Here is a 17,453-nt window from a genome sequence, read left to right as displayed (position 1 = left end):
TACCAAAATAGTTTTTTCCACTAAATATTCTTGTATAATAGAGGTATATCTTTAGTGGAAATGCACATTATGCAGTGGCAAATATTGTAACTAGAATGCTGTTTGTCAGTATGTGATACCAAATAGAGCTTAAAAGGAAATTAGTGTATTTTAATGCTAAAAGCTATTTTGGGTTGGATTCAGTGTCTCCGAGTACCAGTTTTACCTATTATGGGGGACAGTTTGAAAAGATCCTTGCTGTGCAGAGATCTTCTGCACAGTTAGCCTACACAGAACATTATATTGTTTGTGTGACTAGTACAGTCACAGTGTCCAGCTTAGAAGGAATATTGAGGCCTTTCAAAGCAATCTACATGAACACCATAAATGGTCAAACTATTGACAAATGCTATTTAATATTGAAAATGTAAGACCTTGCATTTATAGTATAAGAATGCACCATGCAGCAGATTGATGAACAAAAGGACCAAGGAATTTTAATCTACCAATCACTGAAAGTTGCACAACAAGTGGGAGCTAAAGTAAAACAAAAAAAAAAGCCAATCAAACCCTAGGATTAGCCCACCGAATCTTTGATTCCAAAGAAAAAATGGCTAATGTAATGCATACAAGGGGTAACTAGCTTCAAGCTCAACAAACCAGAATGTAGAACAGAAAAGAAGATGCCTTTTCACCCATAGTTATAAGCCATATCAGTTCAAAATCCAGCCGGAAAAAATCCTCAAGTACAATGGGGTGGGGTGGGGGGGGGGGGGAACGTTCGACAAGCCACTGACTTTTTATCTCTGTTGAGACCATTGGAGAGATGGTGGCCTTTGGGTAAATGAATAATACAGTACACTGTCTGATTTTTGTCTGACATAGAGAACAGGGTTAATGATATTGTTGATGAAAATTAACCAACAGATATTATTTTAGAAGAGGAAGGAGATGAAGAGAGAGCACCTGTAGCAGCAGGTGTTAATATGGATGTTCGCACACCAGCGAACTCTCCCAGCATCATGCAGAAGCAGGATGCAGCCCCCTGCATGCAAGAGAGCAGCTCCTCAGGTATTGTCTTAAATATAGTGAATACATGAACTCTTCCTTATTTGTGTCCCTTAGAGCAGGTATGTCAAACTGAGGGTGCCTCGAGGGCCATATTGGTCACATTTGTGATGTCATGAGGGCCTCACGTGACAACTAATTGAAGTCATTTAATAACAATTATTGCAGAATATTTTTATTATTTAGACACATACAGGGTGCAAAAAAATGGTTTAGCAGCTAGCCACATTCATGAATGCAAAGTAATGAAGTAGTTTAACAAGAGAAAAAAACTAAATTTTAAATGGCAACATAGACTTCTATGCAACAGCAACAAATACATTGTACAAAAATTACAACAGTTCAAAATGAACATTTATTTTCAAAATTTAGGACAGCTTAAAAATTAATGTCATGTCTATTTTCAGAAGTATTAACTCGCTTGCCTCGCTTGTTTGTGGGTCGACTTCCTTTTCCACTTACTATTTCTGTGTCACTATCACTGCTGTCTTCACTGAGGTGACTGACGACGACGTCGTCAGTCTCCGTTGTCTCACTCATCTCTGCAGCCGCCACTGCCGCCATCGTCACTACAGGTTCCTTTACCAGCTTGGGCCATGGCTGCAACACAACTGATTGGAGGCTGTTGTGTCTTTTGTGAAGCCCCTTGTAGCGTCTGTATGGTTTTTGCCATTTCTGCTACCTGTCCTTGCAAGGCTGCCAACTTTCCTTCAAGTGTTGTCTCAGCCAGTGTTGTGTTGTCAAGAGCATTGCTGGTACTGTCACCACTATGGAATGGGTCATCAGTACCAGAGCTGGCATCAGTATGCACTTGTTGAGTCGCAGGCACTTGCCTCCTTGTGCCAAAGGAGGCTGGTCATTTGGTAGAGTCTGGGTGCCAAATGGTTACTTACTCCTTAACACATCGCTCGGCTGGTCGGCCGAGCGGACAGCACGCTGGACTTGTGATCCTGTGGTCCTGGGTTCGATCCCAGGCGCCGGCGAGAAACATTGGGCAGAGTTTCTTTCACCCTATGCCCCTGTTACCTAGCAGTAAAATAGGAACCTGGGTGTTAGTCAGCTGTCACGGGCTGCTTCCTGGGGGTGGAGGCCTGGTCGAGGACCGGGCCGCGGGGACACTAAAAAAAAGCCCCGAAATCATCTCAAGATAACCTCAAGATAACATCTGGAACACTTCAGTGGCAGTTTCAGGTTGGACAGAGGCACAGTTTCAGGTTGGTTTCTCTGATGCTGTTACCATTCCCTGGAGTTCTTGGTCCAGCTTTCTTTGGTCTCTACTTCTTCTTATGTAAACAGTCCTTCAGTGCATGAGGACTGGAACAGAGCACACACTTGGGTGTGCATCAGCAGTGCTTGGCTATGTGCCCACTTCCACAGCAGTCGTGACACTCCACAGGGTCTGGCTGCCACACCCTGAACTTGCTGGGGCGCTCATACAACCTGGCAAACCAATGCTGGTCAGGTGGTGGTTCAGACTTGTTCCAGACTGATTATTTTATTGATAGGTTTATCAGTCTTGCTCAGTCTCCTTGCCCTGTGTACTCCATCTAATTCATAGACCCAGTCTAGTGGATACTCTTGATGGTAGCTATAGACTAGATATTCATTCCATTTTCTTGTTTCATGACATATGATCTTGAAGGGAGAGCTTTACACCACCTATTTTCCCCTTGCAGAAGATCATCCACAACATATGGGGGGTTGACATGTGGATGTAGCAGGTCTACATAGCCAGGTGTGTACCTCTGGCTCAGCTTCTTGCTCCAAACAATCTTGTCATCTACAGTCGGGCCTTTAGGGAAGGCCAAACTTGTATACTCGCTCTTTGGTGCTAGTGGTGCTCGTCCACCCTGTTATTCACCAAGCTTTTGTTTCCCTTGTTTCCTTTTCTGGTTTTTAGTTGACACCTTCACAAATCCATCACTGTGTGTTGGGATGAGAGAGTCACTGGTTATGTTGGTGGAGAGCCCTGATGGTCCAGCAGCTACCTCCCCCATACTTGGTTCTTCAGGCGACATTCTTTGAAGTAATTTTGCCTGATTCCTGGTTAATACCATTTATAATCATTTGATGATTAGCATGACAAATGGCAGACCAGGCAGCATGCCTTTTAACAGTCATCAGTGCCATCAGTCACAGACCTGCTTTGAGGGGGAGAACGCTCTCAGTGGGTCCAAGTAGGCCTTAACAGATGAAATTTAAGTATGCAAGAGGAGAATAGTCCAGGTTCTGGCTAATGGACCCTGGTAGGCACTCCAACTCCAAGGACTGATGGCACCAAACTAATATGGTACATGTCAGTTTGATAGCTTCAGAGAGCCTCCGGGGCTCGCCTGCAAAATGGTGTTTCATTGCATTCAATGCTGGTTTTTTTATTTATCTTTCTGGTCAATAACTTAAAAATTTTATTTTGACTATCTTCACACTATAGAGCTTTCTGTGGAGAGCCCCTTCGGCTTCCCAGAGCTATACCGCGCTGATGTGTATATATTAGACCGTGGCAACAGTCAATTGAAGGAGTTCTAGGCCTACTGGGAACCAGAGCCAGAACCTGGCCCCCTCAAGAGAGGCACGAGGAGCAATGGCCTAAAGACACCCCCATGTAATTGGAAGCAGTCTTTGCCATCTACCAGGTCAGGCACCCAGAAAGGTAGGCATTCCAAAACAAACTACTGCTGATTAATTGCAAACCGAATGCCAAACTAGCAACAGAACTCTCCAATCAAAACCAAGGAAACCAGTATGACGTCACCACAAACACCGCGCATCCGTCTGCGCAAACCCCCCCCCCCCCCTCCCCGGGAGGGGGACGGAAGGGTCCCAGACCTCCGTGCCGGCAACTCTCCCCAGTTCACAGGCTGTTACGAGGGCGAACGATCGATCGACTCTGGCTCCATCCTTTGAGCAGTGCTGCAGTGCGGTGGTGGTGGTCATTTTTGGTATCGTGCGAGCAAGGAGTAACACTAGAGTACTGGGGCTGCATGCACCTAGGGCCGCCTTCCCTAAGTGCCTTGCAAGTACTGTACTGCCCTTGCAGCTTCAGGGTTATTTTCCCTGAGCTGTTCGGGAACTATCTCCACGTGGTTCTATTGCTGCTCGGTGATTGCCCGCTCTTGGGGCTTCTGCTGGGGTGGTTCTTGCTCCTGTTTTCCCTTGGGTAGGAGGTAGTTTCGTCGCTGGCAGGGGCGCGAGGTACTGTGCAGCTGTCTGATATATGCATAGCAACTGGTTCTCTTCACCTGGAGACGTTGTGCTTTTGCGGGGTTTTTCTTTTATTTTGTTTTGTTTTGCCTGGCGGGGGTCTGCCGGGTGTGGCGGTAGGACCACTTGTATGATTTTGGTGGCCCTCTACTAGGTCCCCGTGTCTGTACACATTGCAGGAGTTCAGCTTTTAGTTTGTTTGCTTGGTAGCTGTGGGATAACTGGTTAGCAGTACCTCGCCTGGGCTTCCCTTAGCAATTAGCCTAAGGGCCCTGGAAATCCTCTTGGGGGCTTAGTGGTCCGATGGAAGAGACCCCAGAGTCCCACCTCCCCTTGTGTGAGTTTGAAGGTTGCTCTGTTCCCTTGACTCAGGGTGACACTCACCGTCTTTGTCTCCGCCATGCTGCTTGTTGGGTCAATGACACCTTTGACCCGGAGTCCTGCGAGTGGTGTTCCTTGTTTGTACTCCAATTCACCCAGTCCACTGAGATTGTTATTAGGATGCAAGCAGTTTTGACGTTGCATGCAAGGTTTAGGTTGCTGCAACGTGCAAGGTTGGTTGCCTTTCCGGATGCCCTGCAGCTGCCCCGCTTTGGTTGTAGGGACCCGGACTTGGGAGGTGTTAGTCTCCTCGACTTAGAAGCAGGTTTCATCTGCTCCCACTAGTCCTTCCCCTGTTGTGGGTTCATCCTGCTCCCCCACCCTTGCTTCCAACTCCCAAACGTCTGAGGGTTTGAGAGTCGGGGCAGGGTTTGCCTGATGGCGAGTCTTGGGTGGCTTCGGGGAATGCCCCTTCTGGATCGGCGGCGGAGGCATTCGAGCCTGTTTCTCCTGCTGGAGCCCTTGGTCCGTGCCAGCGGGCCCCCTTCATCCCAGCTTTTCCGGCGGACTCTGCTTTTTCTCCAGAGGCAGAGGGTTTGGAGGACAGCTTGGCCCCGGGTCATGACGTGGAGGTTCCTGGGGCTGGGGAGAGTTGACTTGGGGTGCTTGGGCCCCGTTTGACCCTGCTTGGGTGTTGGTACCCTCGGTGCAGGGGTTTGTTGTTACAGGGGGAGGGGTTTTTCTATCCCCCCCTCCCTGTACGAGTTTGATATGGGTGCGACCCCTCCCCAGGTTCGGTTCTGGGTTCCCTTGGGTTCCTCGGTTCCCTCCTTCCAGAGGTTTTTGGCTTCCCGCATTATGTCAAAGGTGGTGTGGGAAGTCCTTGCGGCTTACCTCTTGCGAGACCCGGATTACACCTCGGCAATGGATCCTCCTTCTTCGAGTTTGGCTCCTTATTTTCCTTCTGGATGCATTACAAGGTGCCGGAGTCTTCCTGGCTGGCGGACTGCCCTTTCTTTTCATTGGGGACATGGCATTCGTTCTGTCGGACCCGTGAGCTTGAATGGCGGGAAGTGTCTACGGTTGTTCAGATTTACCTGGGGGGCGAATTTGAGCACCTCAATGCGTGCTTGTTCGCCCCCGTACTTCCTCGTGATGTCGGTCAGATTCAGCTTCAAACACAGGTTCCCTCTCAGCCTCCCTGGTGGCCGAGGATTTGCACATCCGTGGGCATTTGACTTCGGTCTTGCGTTTCTTTTCTCTGCTGGCTCGGCGAGGATGTGCAGGAATTGGGATCTGGGCCCATGTCCGGTGTGTTTGCTTCAGCGGCTCGGTCGTCGGCTGCCTTGTTGAAGTTGTTTGTGCCGATTCTGAGGGAGGCAGTGTCCCTGTTCTTTGCTTCTCGTCTCGCGTGCCGTCAGGTGGTGCTCGTCCTCTTATTGGAATCGACTTGGGCCCTGGCTCTTAGATATTCTTCCCCTTTTTGTCAGTTGCTGTCTGCAGAGTTTGCAGTGGTGCATTTTCTGCAAGCGGCTTCATCTAGTTGCCGGCCTATGTCGGACTTGTTGGTTCTCTGGAGGGGCCGTGGTGGTCCTTTTTTTTTTTTTTTCTACCACAGACGTGGCCACACATTTACAATGCTAACCAGCATATATATGTGGTGGTCCTGTCTGGAAAGGTCGTGCCAAGCCCCGGGTTTCCTTCGGTCGTTGTAAGGCAGTAGTGCTAGATTCGGGGCCGGCACCACCTCTGGAGCCGTCGGCATCTGGTCGGCGCAGTGATCACTCTGAGCATCGGTCGGGCTCTCGTAGGGGTCGACAGCCCTTTCGCGGATCGCCCCGTTGACTGTGCGATAGGGGGAAGGCTCGCGCTATTTGCTCTCGCCTGGTCCCACAATTCGTGGACATTTCGGATCGTTTCCTCCGGCTTGTGGTGGCGTTGGGTCGTTCCTCCTCCTTCAGGGGGGCGGGGCTGGTAGGACAGGCTTTTTCTCCTGTGCTCTGACAGGTCATCCGGGAGTGGGTTTGCTTGGGTGTGGTCAAAACGTCAACATCTCTCAAGTGGGTTTCCCGCCTGTTTTCAGTTCCGAAACGGGACTGTGCGGATCTACGATTCATACTGGACTTGTCTCGTCTGAATCCCTGGGTCTTTTGCCCCTCTTTTCGGATGACCACTCTGTCTCAAGTCTGGCTGCTTTTGGCGCCGGGTGCCTGGATGGTGTGTCTGGACCTCCGGGACATGTATTGGCATGTCCCAATTCATCCGGGGTTCAGGGACTGGCTCGGTTTTGTCATGGGGCGACAAGCTTACTGCTTTCGTTGCCTTCCATTTGGCTTGAATCTGGCACCTCGAGTGTTCACACACCTTACCCGGGTCGTGGTGGCCTGGTTGCATCTGTTAGGGGTTCGGGTTCTGGCTTACCTCGACGACTGGCTGGTGTGGTCTCCCAGCTACTTTGTGTGACTGCTTGCCAGGGATTTGTTTTTTTCCCAGCTCGCTAGGTTTGGGTTCTTGGAGAACTGGAGGAAGTCCCATTTGGTTCCCTCACAGGTTCGAACTTGGCTGGGTCTTGTGTGGGTTTCTCGGACTGCTTCCTTGTGTCTCCCTCTTGCGATGCTGTTACGGCTGCGGTCCCACCTCCGGTTGTTTTTGGAGGGCATCCGGGTCACACGTCGGTTGTTCGAGCAGCTGTGCGGGAGCCTGAACTTTGCCGTGATGGTCTACCCATCGGGTCGGATCTGGCTTCGGAGGATGTTCTGGTTTCTGCGGGGTCGTCCCTTCCGCCGCGCTTGCAATTGATGGGTTTGAATCCCGGGAGCCTTGCATAGGCTGCTGCGTCGCCGGCTTCCTCTGCGGGTTTTTTGGGGTTCTGTGCCATGGCGCCTCACCGAGCCCTCGCTCGATGTGTTCACGGATGCCTCATCTCTCGGCTGGGGTTTTGTGACAAGTGCTCACCAGGCTGGCTAGGGTCGGTGGGGTCTGTTCTTCCGTCGAGCTCATAGCTCGGCTCGAGAGTTTGCGGCGGTGTGGCATTCGCTTCAGAGGATTCGGGTCGCTCAAGGAGCAACGATCCGGCTCCATTCCGACTGCTCCCCGGTGGTTCGTTACTTGAACCATGGGGGTTCGATGTGGTCATGGGTTCTTTGGGGCTGGTCGCTTCGGGTGACTCGTCTGCCGAGTTCTCGGGATTTGGCTCTACTGGCGGTTTATGTTCAGAGGGTGTCAAAAGTCTTGGCGGACAGCCTGTCTCGGTTCATTCCCCTTTCCACGGAATGAACAGTCGACGCCGACTCGTTCAGTTGGCTCTGCCGGACATACGGGCGCCCAGAGGTGGACTTCTTTGCATCGGCGTGGTCAAGGCGTTTTCCAGTTTATGTGGCGCCCTTCCCAGACTGCGAATCTGTCGGGGTCGATGCCTTTCGGCTGGACTGGTCGAGGTGGAGTTACCTGTACCTCTTCCCACCAGTCCGGTTGTTGCTCCGGGTCCTGGCTCGGTTGGAGACTTCCCAGGGGAGAGTAGTCCTGTTGGCTCGTTGTTGGCCGGCCCAGCCCTGGTTTCAGGAGCTTTTTGCTCAATGTCCGAACCCGAGGGTCTTCCCGCGGCTCCGCCTCTTTCAGCAGATCGGTCCGGTCCGGTACATGGCTGGTTCGATCTCCTCCACTCTTTGCATCTGGTCTTTTTGATGCGGGTGTATCACCACTTGTATGGTGATCAGGTGATCTTTGATGGTGTCCCACCTGTGAGTGTCATCTAGATGGCAGTAGGAAATTTCCTGGCGGTCCTTTCGTCATTTTTTGTCTCTACGTAGGTTGTCTTTGATTTCTAATCGGGTTGTTTTGTCCTTTCTTTCTTGGTTGTTCCAGGACTGTCATCTTATGCCAAATACTGTCGACTCATATCGTGCAGCACTGGCGGAGCTGATGCAACTTGCTTCCAGGGTGGATGTCATTTCCGCTCCATTCCGCAAGTTTTCTTGGGCGTTTTTTTCACCTCCGGTGTGCTCATGCGCCGCCTAAGCCGTCCTGGTCGTTGGACTGGGTGCTCTCTTTTCTCTCTCCTCCTCGGTTTGTGGTGACCCCCTCGGTTCAGGATTGTTTTTCTAAGGCTCTTTTTCTTGTTGGCATTGGCCTTTGTGGGTCGGGTCGGGTAGCTTCATGCTCTCCTCCGGCGAAAGAGTTTCTGCTCTTTCGGTCCTGGTGGTCGTTTCATTCGTTTGCAGCCTTCTCCCTCTATTTTGGTGAAGAATGAGTCTGCTCCTTTCTGAAGGGGTCCTTGGGTTGTTGATGCTTGGTTGGTTCGGTCGGAGGTGCATCATGTTTTGTGTCCGGTTGTGGCTCTTCACTGTTATCTGCGCGACATGGCCTCTGTAGCAGGGGACGCACTTTGGGTGGACCCCGTTTCCCTTCTTCCCTGTTCCAGGGTGCGTGTCTACCAGGTCGTCTGCAGGATTATTCGGTCCAGCCAGCCTGCGGTCTATCCTCGTGCCCATGACGTTCGTAAGTTCGTGGCTTTGGATGCTGTTTTTGGGAATATGTCCTGGGCTGACATTTGGGCATGGGGCTTTTGGAGGTTGAACAGGGTCCTGGCCGCAAGGTATCTTGTTAATGTTTCTGGCCCTTCTCGGGCGTGTGTAGCCTTGGGTTGCAGGTTGCAGCCATTTGTCTCGACTTCAAGTTGAGGAGCGAGTAACGACCACCTTCCGGGTAATTCCCTCTTTTCTTTTTCTTTGGTTAGGTAACTCCGGGGAGCCGAAGGGCTCTCCACAGAAAACTAGCGTTGAATGTAATGAAACGCCATTTTCTGGGTGAGACCCGGAGGCTCCCTGTCATCCCTCCCTCCCTCCATTCGGCGCTTTTTTTTTTTTTTTTTTTTTTTTTTTTTTTTTTTTTTTTTTGCGTTTTTGATACTCAGCCTCTGAACTGGGAAGAGTTGCCAGTATGGAGGTCTGGGACCCCCTCCGTCCCCCTCCCGGGGAGGGGGGGTTGCGCAGACGGATGCACAGCGTTTGTGGTGACGTCATACGGGTTTTCTTGTTTTGAATGGAGAGTTCTGTTGCTAGTTCAGCTTTCGGTTTGCAATTAATCAATCAGCAGTAATTTGTTTTGGAATTCCTACCTTTCTGGGTGCCTGACCTGGTAGATGGCAGATAAAGACTGCTTCCAATTACACGAGGGTGTCTTTAGGCCATTGCTCCTCGTGCGTCTCTTGAGGGGGGGGGCCAGGTTCTGGCTCTGGTACCTGGTAGGCCTAGAACTCCTTCGATTAACTGTTGCCACGGTCTAATATATACACATCAGCCCAGTATAACTCCGGGGAGCTTCCGGGTCTCGCCCTAAAATGGCGTTTCATTTCATTCAACGCTGTTTTTTTTTTGTTTTTTTTTTTTTAATGTTGTCACTGTAGGTCTCCTTGGTGGCTGCATTTAGAACTAATTTTATTCGTTGTTGGGTATGGGTAGGAGTCTTCGACTCGAAACTACCTTCATGAAGAGTGTTAATGATAGGCTCAAAAATTATATGATGTACTGGTATTGTGTATCATGGGTCCTGTAAAATGGTGGTCTACATCCTCGACTCTCAATTGAGAATCCTGGCTTCAGTCCCAGGGAAGGGGACAGAACTGGTTGAGCACACTTACTTTTGCCTAGTGCCTCTAGTCACTTGGCAGTTAATATGTACCTGTATTCAGAAGTCAGGCAACTGTTGAGTGTATGGCTTCTCTGAAGATCAGAGAAGTCATTTTCCTTTCTTTCATATGTGTGGTTTGGATTATTTATTTTCAGACACTTTATTGTAACTTATTCTGTGTGTGTAGATGTATAGGCCTTCATAAGAGGCTATGAAATTATAGTACTGTACAATATATGGTTTATGCAAATAGGGTAAGTGGTAAGCTGGTGACCGTGATATTTCTTGTAGTAGCCCCTGACCTCTTTTATTTATAACATCCTCTTCATTATTTTTTGTGTTTTGAATGCTACACTTGTTACCATTGTGATTTGCTAATATTTTTTCCATATAACCATATAAAACATTAAACCTTTACGTATTGTGTTTCGTACTAACCGTAGACCGTAATAGTGATGCATCCCTTCAGGTTCCATGACAGGGAGTGTGTGCACCACGTATGAGAAGACAGGATCACTTCCCACCTCTCCCCTCAAGGCCAGCATCAACCAACACATCAACATTGATACAGTGGATTCTAAACATAACTCTAAGGAGATCAGTAGTGGTAGGCAGAGAGCACCTATTTTGATATAATATTGGTACTGTACTGTAGTTTGCATGTGCTACTAATATGCTATTTCTTAATTCTTTGGTGGTGTTGATAAAGAAGTGTTTTATGTTTATTTAATATTCAGTTTTAAATATATAAACCGAGTTAATATTCGAGATGAGTAATTAAAAAAATTTTATGCTGATCATCACTACAGTCCTCAAAATCTGTATTTTGCCACACTGCCAATGAGTGTGCTGAGTTAGGATAGCCATTTCTGGTAATAAGGAACTAAACTACATTCTGTTAACTTAATGATTTCTCCTTCTATCCATCATTTCCCAGAGCTACATTAAAGTGCCAATAGAAAATCTCCTCATCTAAATACTTCTTGTGGTCAAATATGTTAAGGCTGTGCACGGTGGATTTACACATAAACTTTCCAACTTGTACTTCAGAAATGATAGTACTTGTATGAACTATTGGTCGAATGTTCAAAAATGAACTGTTGGACCACAAGTTTTTTTTGTACTATTGGAACACTCCAAATGGTATGCCAAAATGTGCTGTTCAAGACCTAGGAAAGTACAGTATAGGTTTAGATTTTGCTGCTTCTACCATCTATAAAATCAATAGTACATTATTTTTCATTTTACAACTCTTCATTTTGTACCTCCCATCAGTAATTGTTTTAACCACTGTGCTGCGCCAACCGAGAAAACTCAGTGGGAACTGCACCAACCGAGAAAACACCTTTTGAATATTTCGTACCTATTCAAAACGTGTGCGCGGTAGGGTGTGTACGAAATAGACTCTTGGGACCTCCAGTGAGAGGCAGCCATCTTGGATAAAAATCCCAGAATGTCCTAGGGCTGCTGGCTGGGTTAGTATTGAGTGAGCAACCATAGGTGGCGCACGTGCCTCTGGCTCCTAAACACCTATCTGACACGGTGTTGAAAAATCGTTCTCTGTTAGTGAAATTCGGACCTTATTGTTTGAAAAACATAAGGGTCATGATATTGATGAAGCTAGGCACAATAAGGACCTAACACAAGGATCGGATGCAAGTGATACAGCACCGATGAGGATGATGCAGCGAGTGAGCTTATCCAGTAGTAGCGGAGCGCCACCCATGCTCACCCGTGTTATCTCCAATTTTTATAGATGATACATAGATGAACCATTTTCTGGGTTCAGTGATAATACATCTGTAGATCTTTTCAAGAATAGCTGAATCTCTTCCAGAATAGCTGAATCTCTTCCAGAATGTATGAATCTTCCAGAATACCTGAACCTTATCCAGAATACTTGAATCTCTTTGAGTACCTTACAAAGTGATCTTTTGAAGACTACCTTACAAATTGATCTTTTCCTATAATCTTTTCAAGACTACCTTACACTTCACAAGCTTGGCTACATACCACCTACAGGTACTAAAGGGTGTATGTGAGTGCATTATTTGCAAGCACACCAAACAAAGAAACAGGAAGTGAAAATCTGTGTGTACCTGATGCAACGAGAGTAAAGTTGCGCTGTGTACCATGGACTGCTTAATTGATTATCACTCACTTTTGAAGTACTCAGCGTGTAATATAATGTGTTACTGTGTAAATGGTGTGTGAAACTGTACATATTGTAATTTTAGTGAATTGTGAACAACTAATATTGCGACAATAAACATTTATTGTGGACTATAACCGATACATGTACTGTATCATAATTCCATGGAACATTATGAACGTTCTACTGTATACATATTGTAAAAGACAAATATGCATCATATACGATAAAAAAAAAATAGAACCACATTGGAAATACATAGAACAAATAATTGAAAATATATTTGTGGCAACTCGCAGAGCTTGAATGGCCCATGTGACTGCCTCTGGAAGCTTCACGCATGGGTGCATAGCAAACATGCCCCCTTCTCCACGTCCCACAGCAAAAGTGGATTTTTTTTTTTTTTTTTTTTACATGTACATGTTCAGGGAAAGGAACTTATCATTTTACAAAGATGAAAAAAAATTGCGAACACTGGATTTTCAGCGCACAGGGGGAATGTCAAAATAAACGAAGCGCATCACAGTGGTTAAGTACAATAATTTATGGATGATAGGTTGCTATTTTCAGATCAGACTTACATTATTAAAATCATCATTATTACACACACTTCCCACAGCAGCCTGAAGAGAAAAAATTGGGAAATACAAATCTGACCAGCGAAGTGCCAATTTACTTACCATTTAATAATGTTTAAACCCAAAATAATTTCATAGAACCCAAATGAAGTTGCTCCACTATCTTACTTTGCTTCATCCTTTCCTTGGATTTTATCCTGCATGTTATTAAAACTTTGTAGTCTTTTCTGTGGGGATCCTCATCGGCTCCCTGAAGCTATCAGAACTGACATGTGCTATATTAGTTTGGGGTCGTCGGTCCCAGAAGTTCTTATGCCTACTGGGAACCTCGAGCCAGAACCTGGTCCCCACAGAGAGGCGCAGGGAGCAATGGCCTATGAGCACTTTACATTTAAAGTACATATGCCATAAATGCCATCGACCGGGGAAGGACCCCAGAAAGGTAGGTGAATCAAAACAGACCACTGTCTGGTTAACCTGTGCAATCTTCATCCCAAAAGATCAAAATAGCTCCTAGAAAGAAACTAAACAAGCAACCCCTTCTTGCGACTAGTACTTCAGCTCATTAGCCCCTTTCTCCCCGTAGGGTGGGAGCCGACAGACCACCACTCTAGTTCTTGAACAGTTGTGCTGGCAGTCAGTGCGATCACCTCTGGTCTCAAGTTCCTGTTCTGGATTTTGCCCTGTGCGGCTGTACCAGCAGAGTGTGTGTGTGGGTGGGTGGGTGGGGTGGGGGGGGCCAGGTGTCTTCTCTGTTATCTTCTCTGGAGCATTTGGGAATCACTTTCCGTTAGAGGACTTCCTCGCTTCTGGTTGTGTTTGCCCTTAGGATATGTCGGGGGTCTTGGGCTTTCCTTCTTGCCCCGGGTAGGGGAGTGTTATTGGCTGGGTGTGGGCGCACCCAGCCAATAACACTCAGCCTGTCTTACTACAACGCGATAGCCGATGCTTCTCTCTGGCTGCCAGTTTGTTTGTCGTGTTTCTTCGGAGGCTTTTAGGTTTCCTTTTCCTGTGTTTTTGGCTTTTGTGGACAGATATCTGCCTAGCCTCTTATTAGACTAGCCTAGTTAGTGATGGTGGTCCCCCTCATTTGCCCCCCGAGGTTTCGCTGCTGCTACTGGTAGTCATTTTGCCTGCTACTAGAAAGGGATTCTGCTGGCTTAGCTGGCCCCAGTGCCTGGGCTTTTTGAAGGGCTAATTTGCCCTACAGGCCCTGGGAAACCCCCTGTGGGCTCGGTCATACAATGGCTATGTCTTCCGAGCCCACTCTTGCCTTGTGCAACGTCGAAGGTTGTTCGTTGCCCCCTGCCTCGGAAATGATCATCTGTACTACCTCTTGTCATGCTGCCTGTTAGGTCGGGGACACCACCAACACGGAGCCTTGCGGGCCTTGTTCCGCACTTGTACTACACTTTCCTCATTCCTTGTCTGTTGATCTCAAGGATCAGGCAGTGGCTGTTGCATGCTTGATTCTCATTACTGCAACAAGCCAGGTTGGCTGCCTGGTTGAAGACCCCGAGCTGCCCTCCTTGGGTTTTAGGGACCAGGAGTTGGGGGCGTTGGTTGCTTCGACCTTGGTTCCTTCCGCATCCCTGCTTCCTTCCCAGGTAGGCATGGTTCGCCCTTCTCCTTCCCCTCCCCTCCCCTTTTCCCTGCTTCTGGCTTCTGTATGTCTGAGGGGTTCGGAGTCGGGGCGAGGTTTCGCTCAGGATGAGTCTTGGGTGGCTTCGGGGGATGCCCCTTCCAATTCGGGCGCTGAGATGGTCGAGCCTAATTTTCCCGCCAAGACTTCTGGATCAACCCAGCAGCTTCCCTTCTTGGAAGCTTTTTCCCTGGATGCCTTCTTTTCTTCAGGGGTGGTGGGCTTGGAAGAGGGCTCTGCCCCCAGGGCCTGTGTCAGGGGTTCCCGGGGCTCGGGGGGAGTCTGCTGGGAGGGCTTGGGTCCCCCATGCCTTCTGGGCAGGGGTTGTTGCTGCAGGGGAGGTTGTTATCCCTGCAAGTTGCCGCAAGGGAGGTTTATCAAGTCTAACCAGCCTGCAGTCTACCCTAATGCCCATGATGTTAGAAAGTGTGCTGTTCTCGCGGTGGTTTTTAGCGACACGTATTGGGTCAACATTTGGGTGCGAGGGTTTTGGTGTTTACTAGTTGTGTTTTGCGGGGGTTGAGCTTTGCTCTTTCGGCCCGCCTCTCAACTGTCAATCAACTGTTTACTAACTACTATTTTTTTTTTTTTTTTTTCCACACCACACACACACACCCCAGGAAGCAGCCCGTGACAGCTGACTAACTCCCAGGTACCTATTTACTGCTAGGTAACAGGGGCACTTAGGGTGAAAGAAACTTTGCCCATTTGTTTCTGCCTCGTGCGGGAATCGAACCTGCGCCACAGAATTACGAGTCCTGCGTGCTATCCACCAGGCTACGAGGCCCCTAATGATGAACAGTCCTAGCCGCCAGATATCTCATGCAAGTTCCTGTTCCTTCCCGGCCATGTGTTGCTTTAGGGCTTCTGTCCCGGCCGTCTATCTCTTCCTTGGCTCGAGACCTGCAGTGCTACCTCCTCCCAGGTAAGTTCTTTCTTTTACTTATCTTTGGGTAGTTAGCTTCAGGGAGCCGATGGGGCTTCCCACAGAAATCCAGCGTTGACTGTAATGAAATGCCATTTTCTGGGTGAGCTCCAGAGGTTCCCTGACACCTTCTCTCTCGTGGGTCAGCAGTTTTTCATCATTCAAGAATTTGGAGTGGTGGGCTGCCGGCTCCAGCCGGGTCCCCCTCGCTAACAACCTGAAGTGTAAGTCACATGAAGGGTGGCTTGTTTGGTTTCTTTCTATTGGGAGTTATTTTGATCTTTTGGGATAAAGATTGCATCTGTTAACCAGACAGTGGTCTGTTTTGATTTGCCTAACTTTCTGGGTCCTTCCCCGGTTCGATGGCAATTATGACATACTGTACTTTAAATGTAAAGTGTTCATAGGCCATTGCTCCCTGCGCCTCTCTGAGGGGACCAGGTTCTGGCTTGTGGTTCCCGGTAAGCATAAGAACTCCTGTGACTGACCCCAAACTACTATAGCACATGTCAGTTTGGATATCTTCTGGGAGCCTCTAGGAGCTCACCCAGAAAATTGCATTTCATTACATTTAACGCTGGTTTTATATTGCTTACAGTTGATGTTCTAGTCTAGGCCATTGGGCTTTTTAAGGTTTCAAAACCTTAAAAACCTGTTATCAATCCTTTCTGAGCTGTTCATCAATCGTTTCTGTGCTGTTCATCAATAGTACAGTCAGGTTCATTCTTGACTCATGATTAGGAATTCTGGGCTCGAATCCCGAGTGCGACAGAAATGGTTAGGTGCATTTCACCTGAGGCCCCTGTTCACCTAGTAGTAAAGTAGGTACCTTGGAGGTAGTCAGCTTGCTGTTGGGTTGCATCCTGGGAAGAGGCAGTAGGTTGAACCTGGGGGTGACCTTGATATACAGTAGCTGACAAAAGTATGCACCCCCTGCTCGAGGCAGCATGCACTCATGGCACAAGAAGAATGATGGTCTTCTGAGTGAAAGATGGTAGACTGAAGTATATACTGGGTACATAACAATATGGTGTGCACTAGCTTCCTGGAACCTCACAGCTGACAAGCCTAGTTGGCCTCGGACATTCATACTGAGCGGTTGTTTTCCACGTCGCTATCTATTATCGCAGTTAAGTGTTGTCGGTGCTATTACATTGTTGTTATGGCACCCACCAAGGAACTAAGCATAGAAAACTATTTCTCAGATCATTACTTTAAAGAAAGCAGGCCACCAAATTAAGGACAAATATTAATTGTTGGGGGCAGCAAAGTCGACATGAAAAAGTATTGAGTGCGTTTCCAAGGGAGGGAAACAATGAAAACATGCCATCACAAAAACATCTGTCTGGTCATCCGAGAAAGATGTCTTTAAGGTTTGTGAACATTACAAAATGTTCATTGGAGAGTATGAAGTTACATGTTAGAGCCCATGTTAGAGCAAGGGTAAACCTTAAAGTCTACCTGGGATGACCAGACCAATATTTTTGAAGTGGTGTGTCATCACTTTCCCGTTAGGAAATGCATTCGATACATCCTCATGTAGACTTGGCTGCACCCAACAGTGAAATTTTTGTATTATTACTCAAGTGAAATTGAGAATACAGTAGTCAGTCGTGGAAAGAAATCGACTAATTAAATGAACTTTTTCGGTACAAAAGGTGAATGTGGACAACCAACAGGGTTTTGGTCCAGGAGAGGGTAAGATGGCCCAAGTCCAGGAGCTCGAAAAAAGTTTTTACAGCCCAAGGTGCTCAACTAGGCCCTCTGGCTTGTCGAAACAGCAATTAACACTATCGCTCTCCCCACGAGAGCGCCACAGACTTTGACGTCATGGAGCCAATGGTGCGGGCGAGCATGCGGCGACGCCTAAATGTGAATACTCGTTTCAGTTTTCTCACCTTAATTCTCTTGTTACGTCGTTCATTTTGGTATCATTGTGTTCGCAATTAAATTCCCTGC

The 17,453-nt window shown here is 47.9% G+C and overlaps 1 protein-coding gene across 14 annotated transcripts in view; it reads left to right on the top strand.

The window, feature by feature from the left end:
* Positions 1–17,453, top strand: part of LOC123757971 (serine/threonine-protein kinase 11-interacting protein) — a 230,940-nt gene that overhangs the window by 124,335 nt on the left and 89,152 nt on the right. For 10 of the 14 annotated variants that reach the window (XM_045741990.2, XM_045741992.2, XM_045741991.2 and 7 more), the window contains 2 exons: positions 907–1,050; positions 10,667–10,804. In XM_045741990.2, the coding sequence (XP_045597946.2) occupies positions 907–1,050; positions 10,667–10,804 (282 nt within the window). The remainder of the gene's footprint in view (positions 1–906; positions 1,051–10,666; positions 10,805–17,453) is intronic. The other 4 variants (XM_045741994.2, XM_069338839.1, XM_045741989.2 and 1 more) reach the window with 2 other exon arrangements.

Source organism: Procambarus clarkii, chromosome 40 (assembly GCF_040958095.1).
Source record: "Procambarus clarkii isolate CNS0578487 chromosome 40, FALCON_Pclarkii_2.0, whole genome shotgun sequence".
Taxonomy (NCBI): domain Eukaryota; kingdom Metazoa; phylum Arthropoda; class Malacostraca; order Decapoda; family Cambaridae; genus Procambarus; species Procambarus clarkii.
This window is presented reverse-complemented; position numbering and strand designations above follow the sequence as displayed.